This window comes from Pseudophryne corroboree, chromosome 6, assembly GCF_028390025.1.
Source record: "Pseudophryne corroboree isolate aPseCor3 chromosome 6, aPseCor3.hap2, whole genome shotgun sequence".
Taxonomy (NCBI): Eukaryota; Metazoa; Chordata; class Amphibia; order Anura; family Myobatrachidae; genus Pseudophryne; species Pseudophryne corroboree.
In genome coordinates this window covers 714808155-714822159 of record NC_086449.1, presented here as the reverse complement: position 1 = coordinate 714822159, position 14005 = coordinate 714808155, and the positions used below count along the sequence as shown (strand labels likewise).

The 14005-nt window shown below is 49.0% G+C and overlaps 1 protein-coding gene across 6 annotated transcripts in view; it reads right to left on the bottom strand.

The window, feature by feature from the left end:
- Nucleotides 1–14005, bottom strand: part of LARP1 (La ribonucleoprotein 1, translational regulator) — a 145287-nt gene that overhangs the window by 66566 nt on the left and 64716 nt on the right. For 4 of the 6 annotated variants that reach the window (XM_063928359.1, XM_063928360.1, XM_063928361.1 and 1 more), the window contains exon 3: nt 9239–9304. In XM_063928359.1, coding sequence (XP_063784429.1) covers nt 9239–9304 — 66 coding nt within the window. Of the gene's footprint in view, nt 1–7259; nt 7320–8086; nt 8225–9238; nt 9305–14005 lie in introns of those variants that run through there. The other 2 variants (XM_063928364.1, XM_063928363.1) reach the window with 2 other exon arrangements.

The following is a 14005-nucleotide window of genomic DNA, read 5'->3' as shown; positions in this document are numbered from 1 at the left end:
ACAGTGACCGGAGTATGTGAGGTGTGTGGGAGCAATGGCGCACAGCTGCAGTGCTGTGCGTTACCTCAGTGAAGAACGGAGTCTTCTGCCGCCTGTGAAGTCTTCTTTGCTTCTCATACTGACCCGGCTTCTGTCTTCCGGCTCTGCGAGGGGGACGGCGGCGCGGCTCTGGGATCGAACGGCGAGGGTGAGATCCTGCGTACGATCCCTCTGGAGCCAATGGTGTCCAGTAGCCTAAGAAGAAGGACGTAGCTTCAGAGAGTAGGGCTGCTTCTCTCCCCTCAGTCCCACGATGCAGGGAGTCTGTTGCCAGCAGAGCTCCCTGAAAATAAAAAACCTAACAAAATACTTTCTCTCAGCAAACTCAGGAGTGCTCACTGAAAAGCACCCAGCTCGTCTGGGTACATTATCAAACTGAGGTCTGGAGGAGGGGCATAGAAGGAGGAGCCAGTGCACACCAGAACCTAAATTCTTTCTTAAGTGCCCATGTCTCCTGCGGAGCCCATCTATCCCCATGGTCCTTACGGAGTCCCCAGCATCCACTAGGACGTTAGAGAAATGCTTTCTTACAGGAAACTCAGAGCTCCTGAAATGCACCCAGCTCCTCTGGGCACAGTATCAAACTGAGCTCTGGAGGAGGGGCATAGAGGAAGTAGCCAGTGCACACCGAGAGTCAGTGTCTTTCTTAAAGTGCCCATGTCTCCTGCGGAGCCCGTCTATCCCCATGGTCCTTACGGAGTCCCACATCCTCTAGGACGTTAGAGAAAATGAGTACAGATTGGTGGGAAAGATTACGGGGTTCGGGAGGAGGGGGTAGGGGTGGAGTACATTTTGTGGATTGAATAAAGGTGGCCAAGATGGGTTTGTCTATATAGGGTCTGGCCAACCTGTTGTTCTCTAACTGTTATGAAGCCGTACATCCTACCATACCCTGAAAGTTTTAGCATTCACTAAAAGCAAACTGACAGGGAATGCTGGGACTTGTAGTTTGACAATAGCTGGAGACCCACAGGTTGGTCAAGAAACTTGCCAACCTGTAAAAATAAGATTTTACTCACCGGTAAATCTATTTCTCGTAGTCCGTAGTGGATGCTGGGGACTCCGTAAGGACCATGGGGAATAGACGGGCTCCGCAGGCGAATGGGCACTCTAAAGAAAGATTTAGTACTACCTGGTGTGCACTGGCTCCTACCTCTATGCCCCTCCTCCAGACCTCAGTTAAGGAAACTGTGCCCGGAAGAGCTGACATTACAAGGAAAGGATTTTGGAATCCAGGGTAAGACTCATACCAGCCACACCAATCACACCGTATAACTCGTGATAAACTTACCCAGTTAACAGTATGAACAACAAACAAGCATCACTCAACTGATGCCACATAACATAACCCTTTAGTAAGCAATAACTATATACACGTATTGCAGAAAATCCGCACTTGGGACGGGCGCCCAGCATCCACTACGGACTACGAGAAATAGATTTACCGGTGAGTAAAATCTTATTTTCTCTAACGTCCTAGTGGATGCTGGGGACTCCGTAAGGACCATGGGGATTATACCAAAGCTCCCAAACGGGCGGGAGAGTGCGGATGACTCTGCAGCACCGAATGGGCAAACTCAAGGTCCTCCTCAGCCAGGGTATCAAACTTGTAGAACTTTGCAAATGTGTTTGAACCCGACCAAGTAGCAGCTCGGCAAAGCTGTAACGCCGAGACCCCTCGGGCAACCGCCCAAGAAGAGCCCACCTTTCTCGTGGAATGGGCTTTCACTGATTTTGGATGCGGCAACCCAGCCGCAGAATGAGCCTGCTGAATCGTGCCACAGATCCAGCGAGCAATAGTTTGCTTTGAAGCAGGCGCACCCAGCTTGTTGGATGCATACAGGACAAACAGCGACTCCAGCCGTTCTGGTCACATAAATCTTCAAAGCCCGGACTACGTCAAGCAACTTGGAATCCTCCAAGTCACCAGTAGCCGCAGGCACCACAATAGGTTGGTTCAAATGAAAGGACGCCGCCACCTTTGGCAGAAATTGCGGACGAGTCCGCAATTCTGCCCTATCCATATGGAAAACCAGATAGGGGCTTTTACATGACAAAGCCGCCAATTCTGACACACGCCTAGCCGAAGCTAAGGCCAACAGCATGACCACTTTCCACGTGAGATACTTTAGCTCCACGGTCTTAAGTGGCTCACACCAGTGGGATTTCAGGAAACTCAACACCACGTTAAGATCCCAAGGTGCCACTGGTGGCACAAAAGGGGGCTGAATATGCAGCACTCCCTTAACAAACGTCTGAACCTCAGGCAGTGAAGCCAGTTCATTTTGGAAGAAAATGGATAGGGCCGAAATCTGGACCTTTATGGACCCTAATTTCAGGCCCATAGTCACTCCTGACTGTAGGAAGCGCAGGAATCGACCCAGCTGGAATTCCTCTGTAGGGGCCTTCCTGGCCTCACACCAAGCAACATATTTTCACCATATACGGTGATAATGCTTTGCTGTCACATCCTTCCTAGCCTTTATCAGCGTAGGAATAACTTCATCCGGAATGCCTTTTTCCGCTAGGATCCGGCGTTCAACCGCCATGCCGTCAAATGCAGCCGCGGTAAGTCTTGGAACAGACAGGGCCCTTGTTGTAACAGGTCCTGTCTGAGAGGCAGAGGCCACGGGTCCTCTGCGAGCATTTCTTGCAATTCCGGGTACCAAGTCCTTCTTGGCCAATCCGGAACAATGAGTATTGTTCTCACTCCTCTTTTTCTTACAATTCTCAACACCTTTGGTATGAGAGGAAGAGGAGGAAACACATAGACCGACTGGAACACCCACGGTGTTACTAGTGCGTCCACAGCTATCGCCTGAGGGTCCCTTGACCTGGCGCAATATCTTTTTAGCTTTTTGTTGAGACGGGACGCCATCATGTCCACCTGTGGCAGTTCCCATCGATTTGTGATCTGCGTGAAGACTTCTTGATGAAGTCCCCACTCTCCCGGGTGGAGGTCGTGCCTGCTGAGGAAGTCTGCTTCCCAGTTGTCCACTCCCGGAATGAACACTGCTGACAGTGCTAGTATGTGATTCTCCGCCCAACGAAGAATCCTGGTGGCTTCTGCCATTGCCACCCTGCTTCTTGTGCCGCCCTGGCGGTTTACATGGGCCACTGCCGTGATGTTGTCTGACTGAATCAGCACTGGTTGGTTTCGAAGCAGAGGCTCCCTTGACTCAGGGCGTTGTATACGGCCCTTAGTTCCAGGATATTGATGTGCAGACAAGTCTCCTGACTTGACCACAGCCCCTGGAAGTTTCTGCCTTGAGTGACTGCCCCCCATCCTCGGAGGCTTGCATCCGTGGTCACCAGGACCCAGTCCTGTATGCCGAACCTGCGGCCCTCGAGGAGGTGAGCACTTTGCAGCCACCACAGAAGAGACACCCTGGTCCTGGGGGACAGGGTGATCAGCCGATGCATGTGAAGATGCGTTCCGGACCACTTGTCCAACAGATCCCACTGAAAGATCCTCGCATGGAACCTGCCGAAGGGAATGGCTTCGTATGAAGCCACCATCTTTCCCAGGACACGCGTGCAGTGATGCACCGATACCTGTTTTGGTTTTAGGAGGCCTCTTACCAGAGTCACGAGCTCCTGAGCCTTCTCCTCCGGGAGAAACACCCTTTTCTGGTTTGTGTCCAGAATCATGCCCAGGAAGGGCAGACGCGTCGTAGGAATCAGCTGCGACTTTGGAATATTCAGAATCCAGCCGTGCTGTTGCAACACTTCCTGAGAGAGTGCTACGCTGATCAGCAACCGCTCCCTGGACCTCGCCTTTATGAGGAGATCGTCCAAGTATGGGATAATCGTAACCCCTTGCTTCCGAAGGAGCACCATCATTTCCGCCATCACCTTGGTAAATATTCTCGGTGCCGTGGACAGGCCAAACGGCAACGTCTGGAATTGGTAATGACAGTCCTGTACCACAAACCTGAGGTACTCCTGATGAGGTGGATAAATGGGGACATGCAAGTACGCATCCTTGATGTCCAGAGACACCATAAAATCCCCCCCTTCCAGGCTTGCAATGATCGCTCTGAGCGATTCCATTTTGAACTTGAATCTTTTCAGATAAATGTTCAGGGATTTTAAATTCAATATGGGTCTGACCAAACTGTCCGGTTTCAGTACCACAAACATTGTGGAATAGTATCCTCTTCCACCACCTGCTGGAGATATAACTTGTGAATTGCCGCTAACACTACTTCCCTTTCTATGGGGGAAGCTGGCAGGGCCGATTTGAGGTAACGGTGAGGGGCCATCACTTCGAATTCCAGCTTGTATCCCTGAGACACAATCTGTATAGCCCAGGGATCCACTGGTGGCTGAAATTTCGGAAAAGCGCCCCCACCGCTCCTGGCTCCTGTGGAGCCCCAGCGTCATGCGATGGATTTAGTGGAAGCCGGGGAGGACTTCTGTTCCTGGGAACTAGCTGTGTTGTGCAGCTTCTTTCCTCTACCCCTGCCTCTGGCCAGAAAGGACGCACCTCTGACCTTCTTGCTTCTCTGTGATCGAAAGGACTGCATTTGGTAATACGGTGCTTTCTTAGGCTGTGAGGGAATATATGGCAAAAAGTTTGACTTCCCAGCCGTAGCTGTGGAAACTAGGTCCGAGAGACCGTCCCCAAACAATTCCTCACCCTTGTAAGGTAACACCTCCATGTGCTTTTTGGAGTCGGCATCACCTGTCCATAGGACCCTTCTGGCAGAAATTGACATTGCATTTATTCTAGAGCCCAGTAGGCAAATGTCCCTCTGGGCATCCCTCATATATAGGACAGCGTCTTTTATATGCCCCAGGGTCAATAAAATGGTATCCTTGTCTAAGATATCCATTTCCTCAGACAGATTATCTGTCCATGCTGCTACAGCACTACACATCCAGGCCGACGCAATAGCCGGCCTCAGTATAGTACCTGAGTGTGCATAAACAGACTTCAGGATACTTTCCTGCTTCCTATCTGCAGGATCCTTTAGGGCGGCCGTATCCTGTGACGGCAGGGCCACCTTTTTAGATAAGCGTGTGAGAGCTTTATCTAATTCATTTAACTCATGTGAAGGGGGAAAAGTCACCTCTTGCTTTTTCTCCCCATACATATATACCCTTTTGTCAGGGACAGGGTTTTCCTCCGGTATGTGCAATACATCCTTCATTGCTATAATCATGTATCGGATGGCTTTAGTCATTTTAGGCTGCAACTTTGCCGCATCGTCATCGACACTGGAGTCAGAATCCGTGTCGACATCTGTGTCAACCAACTGGGATAGTGGGCGCTTTTGAGACCCTGACGGCCTCTGAGCTGCAGAATCAGACACGGGTTGAGACCCTGACTGATTATCCAATCTTTTATGCAAGGAGCTTACATTATCATTTAACACCTTCCACATATCCATCCAATCAGGTGTCGGCGCCGTCGGCGGCGACACCACAGTCACTTGCACTTGTTCTGCCTCCACGTAACCGTCCTAGTCAAACATGTCGACACAAACGTACCGACACACCGCACACACACAGGGAATGATCTAATTGAGGACAGGACCCCACAAGGCCTTTTGGGGAGACAGAGAGAGAGTATGCCAGCACACACCCCAGCGCTATATAACCCAGGGATTACACAGTAACTTAGTGTTTACCCAGTAGCTGCTGTTTATGATAATTTTGCGCCTACATTTATGTGCCCCCCCCCTCTCTTTTTACCCTTTTTCTACCTTGATACTGCAGGGGAGAGCCTGGGGAGCTTCCTCTCAGCGGAACTGTGAAGAGAAAATGGCGCTGGTTAGTGCTGAGGAAGAAGGCCCCGCCCCCTCAGCGGCGGGCTTCAGTCCCGGGTCTGTGTAATAAAATGGCGGGGGTTCGTACATATATACAGTGCCCAGCTGTATATATGTGTCTTTTTGCAAAGAGGTATCCTAATTGCTGCCCAGGGCGCCCCCCCCTGCACCCTACAGTGACCGGAGTGTGTGGGTAGTGTGGGCGCAATGGCGCACAGCTGCAGTGCTGTGCGCTACCTCATGTGAAGACAGGAGTCTTCTGCCGCCGATTTCGATGTCTTCTTGCTTCTGCCGGCTTCTGGCTCTGCGTGGGGGACGGCGGCGCGGCTCCGGGAACGGACGACAAGGTCAGGTCCTGTGTTCGATCCCTCTGGAGCTAATGGTGTCCAGTAGCCTAAGAAGCGCAACCTAGCCGCAGTTAGTAGGTTTGCTTCTCTCCCCTCAGTCCCACGATGCAGGGAGTCTGTTGCCAGCAGAGCTCCCTGAAAATAAAAAAACCTAACTAAAATACTTTATCAGCAAGCTCAGGAGAGCTCACTAAAAGCACCCAGCTCTGGCCGGGCACAGATTCTAACTGAGGTCTGGAGGAGGGGCATAGAGGTAGGAGCCAGTGCACACCAGGTAGTACTAAATCTTTCTTTAGAGTGCCCAGTCTCCTGCGGAGCCCGTCTATTCCACATGGTCCTTACGGAGTCCCCAGCATCCACTAGGACGTTAGAGAAAGGGACTTGTTCTTCCTACCTTCTTCCAATGGCAGTATCCATATCTCATTCTAGAGTATAAAAAACCCTGCATTCTGCACCGGGTGTGTATTGCGTGACTGGTGGTCAGGAGACTGCTCGCCACACTGCAGTCACTACGGGTTCCATTCCACTCTATGGATGTCGTGGACATCCACGAGTGGGAATAGTCCCTGTTGGTCAATATGCCGACCCTCTGGATTGTGAGGGTGCGGGATGTCATAACTACATCCCTCTGTACCTTGCACTTGCTCTCCGCAGCGTAGTTTTCTAGCACCACACTTTCAACCATTATAATAAAAAGATTAACAATTTATACAATTTACACGTGCACAATGCAATACAGACTCCCCTAGATTATATACAGCCATTTATTCAATTGTTTTTTGGTGCCCTCCTGAGGTAGCAAGCAGAAATTCATAGTTGGCTTTTAGGTGACCAGATTGTTGTTTTGGCAGCGCGCCTAATAATTTGAGCGGGTTTAGCCACTTTATGAATCTACATATGGTGCATTTGGGAGCAACTAGCGCGATCCGTAACAGGTGTCCGCAGTACTCGCGACCATCTGCGACTATCATAGCCGCCCAAGCATCCATTGCTTAAAAAGTAGCAAAACCAATTTATCTCCACCTTATGAAAGCAATCTGTCCAATATTTTTAATGATCGAAAATTAAATTAAGTGGTCATAGGATCATCTTCGCAAACCTAGACGTATACTGATTGTCCAAGCGCAGTCCCATTCACCTTGGAAGACATGTAGATGCCCTTGTACAAAATAAAAAAAAAAAAATAAGTTATTTGTGTGCTTGAAAATGGAGATCTAATAGATTTGAAAACGAACCAGAAAAATAGAAAATCCGCTTCTCTAAAATGGATTTATAGTATGAGACCATCCTTTATTTAAAAGCAAAATATCAGCAGATCCACAGATGTTTTCATTTATTCAGTAAATAACCCCCCCCCCCCCCACAAATTTAGGTGCAATAAGTTTGTACCCATTACATTTAAATTCAGCATCACACACAACAGCCACAGATTAAGACACAAAGCCATGAGCTGCAAACGTCCAGTTATCAAAGGCTGAAGCCAGGGTGATTGCTACAGTCAGGAGATTCAGCCTTTTGGTGCACCTGCACCTCAGTAATTATCTGCCGGTCCGGGAAAGAACAAAATAAAAGCTGGAAGCAGAGCCATTCAATTTATGGAGACTGATTATTCATTCCTAAAAGGTACATGTACACAAACACTACACTGCAGTCTGGGCAAATAATCTACATAGAACCAGGAGGTAAGAGGATGCATAATCTGCAGATTAGCCTGCAGATAAAAAGGCAGTGTCATCAAAGCTTAGGTTATGTCAATAAAATGAAAAACCAAATCCGTCCAATTACCAATGAAATGACTCTGCTGCTGCGGGGATATTATTCTGGGGTGTATATAAATAGATTGGAACGGAGCCTCCCCCCACTCAGTTTGTAAACTACAGGTAACAGAGTATAAAGACAGATTCTCTCTAAACATGTCTCCCTTACCTGTTATCCACAAAGAGCTAGGGAAATCCGAAACCTTCACATGTCCCAGGCCAGCTACTCTACCCAGGATCCTAAAAATAAATCCTGGGGTGAAGCACCCGATCACTGCGAGCTGCCTGGGAGGCTGTCAGTCCCAGAATAGAGACTGCAGGCAATGGGCATGGCAGGAGTGAGAAAGAGGGCATCCCTAAATGGAAATCCTGCTAGGGGGGACCTGTCTGTGCTATTCCTGGTGTCACACAGCCACACACCAGGAGAGAGATGGTTAATTACCACCAATAACACACAGTTTATACATTCTAAGGCAACACATTAAGAGCACTGAGGCTACCTAACTAAACGTGCTGGTTTGCCGCTTTCAGCTGACTGAGCTTGTATGTACCCCCCTGCAACTTTTACCAAGGACTCAGCTTTTTATTTAGAGTTCCATTACATGATTTACAGTTATCTTTGTATCATCAGGAACAGCTGTTTATCTTCTGATGCCCAGGAACGCAATACGACGCTACACTGACAGCAACGGTATTCATGACTGTGAGCACAACAGGGCAACAAAGACAGAAAGCGTACAGGAACTTTGATGTCTTTAGTACCCTATTATATTACCCCCCCCCCCATTACTATTTGTGTGTATTGCCAAAGTGGGTCTGCATGTACCTCACTGATAAAGGTGATCTGGGTGCCCGCAAGGGACTGCTGCCATTACGGTAAGGGAAAAGTTTGTGTCAACCCGTCACCCACTTGTACATTAAACCAAGGATCATGAAAATGCATTAAACGTAGCGGACCTGGACCGAACCCATGCAGCAATCAATGAATACACATTGGTTTGTTTGTTTTGGGTTTTTTTTTTACACTGGAACAAGACCCTCACTCCATACAGTGTACCAGACACACCTGCAGCAATATTTGTGTCTTAAATACACATTGAAAAACCAGAACATCTGTAAAGTCCCACTCTCAAAAATGCACTTTCATCTTCTAGCACCGTGGATATACGCATCCTCCCCTATTTACATGCAAGGGCTGAAATGAGCGGCCCAGCTGCCACTACTCAAAACTTAAACGGGACTTTATGATGTACAGTAGAAACCTGCATGGCAATCGGGTACCCAGCCGCGGAAACACAACAAAGGATATTTAGGCTCTTACCGGTGTGCTTTTGTGGGCAATTTCTCCAGGCGTAGGCCAATTGGTGGCATCACCAAAATCTCCAACCTGCAGAAAATGAAAGAGTAATGATGCATATATGCGCTGTAGTTTTAATGTTGGTACACAATGCTGCAAACCTAAACTAACATAACAACTAATCAGCTTCTGTTTGAAAGACTGTTAGGAGCCAACTGGTTGAGATTTTCGGCCAGATGTACTAAGCCTTACAAAGAGGTCCAAGTGGAAAGCGATAAAGTACCAATCAATAGGCTCCTAACTGCCATGTAATAGGTCCTGTTTGAAAAAATGTAAGGAGCTGGTTGGCTGGATTCCGGTATGACTGGTCGACAATGTTAAGGTCAGCAGTCATTAGGCCGACACGCCAAAAGGCAGACACATATTTTTGCACTGTTTTTGGTGTCATTTTTTCCGTAACATGACCAGGAACCCCAATTAGTATACCGCGTCCCCTTGCATGGCGAGCGTACTGCGGGCCACTGCGCTCGGCACGTTACCATTCCCAATCGTAGTCCACGTGGATGGTAAAGTAAGAAAATTAAAATAAGATTTTACTTACCGGTAAATCTATTTCTCGTAGTCCGTAGTGGATGCTGGGGACTCCGTAAGGACCATGGGGAATAGACGGGCTCCGCAGGAGACATGGGCACTTTAAGAAAGACTTTGGATTCTGGTGCTCTGGCTCCTCCAGACCTCAGTTAAAGAAACTGTGCCCAGAAGAGCTGACAGTACAAGGAAAGGATTTTGGGAATCCAGGGTAAGACTCATACCAGTCACACCAATCACACCGTATAACTTGTGATAACTTTACCCAGTTAACAGTACGAATAATAACAGAGCATCAGATAAACCCTGATGCAACTATAACATAACCCTTATTTAAGCAATAACTATATACAAGCATTGCAGAAAAAGTCCGCACTTGGGACGGGCGCCCAGCATACACTACGGACTACGAGAAAAAGATTTACCGGTGAGTAAAATCTTATTTTCTCTAACGTCCTAGTGGATGCTGGGCACTACGTAAGGACCATGGGGATTATACCAAAGCTCCCAAACGGGCGGGAGAGTGCGGATGACTCTGCAGCACCGAGTGAGCAAACGATAGGTCCTCCTCAGCCAGGGTATCAAACTTGTAGAACTTTGCAAACGTATTTGCACCTGACCAAGTAGCAGCTCGGCATAGCTGTAATGCCGAGACCCCTCGGGCAGCCGCCCAAGAAGAGCCCACCTTCCTAGTGGAATGGGCTTTCACTGATTTTGGCTGCGGCAATCCAGCCACAGAATGAGCCTGCTGAATCGTGTTACAGATCCAGCGAGCAATAGTCTGCTTTGAAGCAGGAGCACCAAGCTTGTTGGATGCATACAGGATAAACAGTGACTCCGTTTTCCTGACTCTAGTCGTTCTGGCCACAAACTTTTAAAGCCCTGACCACATCTAGTAACTCGGAATCCTCCAAGTCACGAGTAGCCACAGGCACCACAATAGGTTGGTTCATATGAAAGGATGAGACCACTTTTGGCAGAAATTGGGGACGTGTCCTCAATTCCGCTCTATCCATATGGAAAATCAGATATGGGCTTTTATGAGACAAAGCCGCTAATTCTGAAACGCGCTTAGCCGAAGCCAAGGCTAATAGCATGACCACCTTCCACGCAAGATATTTCAACTCCACTGTTTTAAGTGGTTCAAACCAGTGTGATTTCAGGAAACTCAACACCACGTTAAGATCCCAAGGTGCCACTGGAGGCACAATTGGAGGCTGAATATGCAGCACTCCTTTCACAAACGTCTGAACTTCTGGCAGAGAAGCCAACTCCTTTTGAAAGAAAATGGAAAGGGACGAAATCTGGACCTTAATTGAGCCTAACTTCAGGCCCAAATCCACTCCTGACTGAAGGAAGTGAAGGAAACGGCCCAGCTGAAACTCCTCAGTAGGAGCATTGCTGGCCTCACACCAAGAAACATATTTTCGCCATATCCGGTGATCATGTTTAGCCGTTACGTTCTTCCTAGCCTTTATCAGCGTAGGAATGACTTCCTCCGGAATACCCTTTTCTGCTAGGATCCGGCGTTCAACCGCCATGCCGTCAAACGCAGCCGCGGTAAGTCTTGGAAGAGACAGGGTCCCTGTTGCAACAGGTACTGTCTTAGAGGAAGAGGCCACGGATCCTCTGTGAGCAATTCTTGCAGATCTGGATACCAAGTCCTTCGTGGCCAATCTGGAACAATGAGAATTGTTCTTACTCTTCTTTTTCTTATTATCCTCAGTACCTTGGGTATGAGAGGAAGAGGAGGAAATACATAGACCGACTGGAACACCCACGGTGTCACCAGGGCGTCTACAGCTACCGCCTGAGGGTCCCTTGACCTGGCGCAATAGCTCTGTAGTCTTTTGTTGAGGCGTGACGCCATCATGTCTATCTGTGGTAGTTCCCACCGACTTGTAATCTGTGTGAAGACTTCTTGATGAAGTCCCCACTCTCCCGGGTGGAGGTCGTGTCGGCTGAGGAAGTCTGTTTCCCAGTTGTCCACTCCCGGGATGAACACTGCTGACAGTGCACTTACGTGATTCTCCGCCCAGCGAAGAATCCTGGTAGCTTCCGCCATCGCCACTCTGCTCCTTGTGCCGCCTTGGCGGTTTACATGAGCCACTGCGGCTATGTTGTCTGACAATCAGAACTGGTTGGTCGCGAAGTTAGGACTCCGCTTGACGTAGAGCGTTGTATATGGCCCTTAGTTCCAGGATGTTGATGTGAAGGCAAGTCTCCTGACTTGACCACAGGCCTTGGAAATTTCTTCCCTGCGTGACTGCCCCCCACCCCCGGAGGCTTGCATCCGTGGTCACCAGGACCCAGTCCTGAATGCCGAATCTGCGGCCCTCCAGAAGGTGAGCACTCTGCAGCCACCACAGGAGAGACACCCTGGCCCTGGGGGATAGGGTGATTAACCGATGCATCTGAAGATGTGATCCGGACCTCTTGTCCAGGAGATCCCATTGAAAGGTCCTTGCATGGAACCTGCCGAAGGGAATGGCCTCGTATGATGCCACCACCTTTCCCAGGACTCGTGTGCAGTGATGCACCGACACCTTTTTTGGTTTTAATAGGTCTCTGACCAGTGTCATGAGTTCCTGAGCCTTCTCCATCGGGAGATAAACCCTCTTCTGGTCTGTGTCCAGAATCATGCCCAGGAAGGGCAGACGAGTCGTAGGAATCAACTGCGACTTTGGAATATTCAGAATCCAGCCGTGCTGTCCTAACACTTCCAGAGAGCGTGCTACGCTGATCAGTAACTGCTCTCTTGATCTCGCTTTTATTAGGAGATCGTCCAAGTATGGGATAATTGTGACCCCTTGCTTCCGCAGGAGTACCATCATTTCTGCCATCACCTTGGTAAATATTCTCGGTGCCGTGGAGAGACTAAACGGCAACGTCTGAAATTGGTAATGACAATCCTGCACCACAAATCTGAGGTACGCCTGATGAGGTGGATAAATGGGGACATGAAGGTATGCATCCTTTATGTCCAGAGACACCATAAAATCCCCCTCTTCCAGGCTTGCAATGACCGCTCTGAGCGATTCCATCTTGAACTTTTTCAGGTATATGTTCAGAGATTTTAAATTTAAAATGGGTCTGACCGAACCGTCCGGTTTCGGTACCACAAACATGGTCGAATAATAACCCTTCCCTTGTTGAAGGAGGGGAACCTTGACCACCACCTGCTGAAGATACAATTTGTGAATTGCAGCTAACACTACTTTCCTCTCTAATGGGGAAGCTGGCAGGGCCGATTTGAAGTATCGGTGAGGGGGCATCTCTTCGAATTACAGCTTGTATCCCTGAGACACAATCTCTATTGCCCAGGGATCCACCTGGGAGTGAACCCACTTGTGGCTGAAATTTCTGAGACGCGCCCCCACCGGGCCTAGCTCCGCCTGTGGAGCCCCAGCGTCATGCGTTGGATTTAGTGGAAGCCGGGGAGGACTTCTGTTCCTGGGAACTAGCTGTGTTGTGCAGCTTCCTTCCTCTGCCCCTGCCTCTGGCAAGAAAGGACGCACCTCGGACGTTCTTGCCTTTTTGTGATCGAAAGGACTGCATTTGGTAATATGGTGCTTTCTTAGGTTGTGAGGGAACATATGGCAAAAAATTTGACTTTCCAGCAATAGCTGTGGAGACCAGGTCCGAGAGACCCTCCCCAAACAGTTCCTCACCCTTGTAAGGTAAAACCTCCATGTGCCTTTTTGAGTCTGCATCGCCTGTCCATTGCAGAGTCCACAGGACCCTTCTGGCAGAAATCGACATTGCATTTATTCTAGAGCCCAGTAGGCTAATGTCTCTTTGAGCATCTCTCATATATAGGACAGCGTCTATTATATGCCCCAGGGTCATTAATATAGTATCCTTGTCTAAGGTATCAAGTTCCTCCGACAAGGTATCCGTCCATGCTGCTACAGCACTACACACCCAGGCCGACGCAATTGCCGGCCTTAGTAAGGTACCTGAATGTGTATAAATGGACTTCAGGGTACCCTCTTGCTTTCTATCCGCAGCATCTTTTAGGGTGGCCGTATCCTGTGACGGCAGGGCTACCCTCATGGATAAGCGTGTTAGAGCTTTGTCCACCCTAGGGGAGGATTCCCAGCGTAACCTGTCCGTTGGCGGGAAGGGATACGCCATAAGCATCCTCTTGGAAATCTGCAGTTTTTAATCTGGAGATTCCCAAGCCTTTTCACATAACTCATT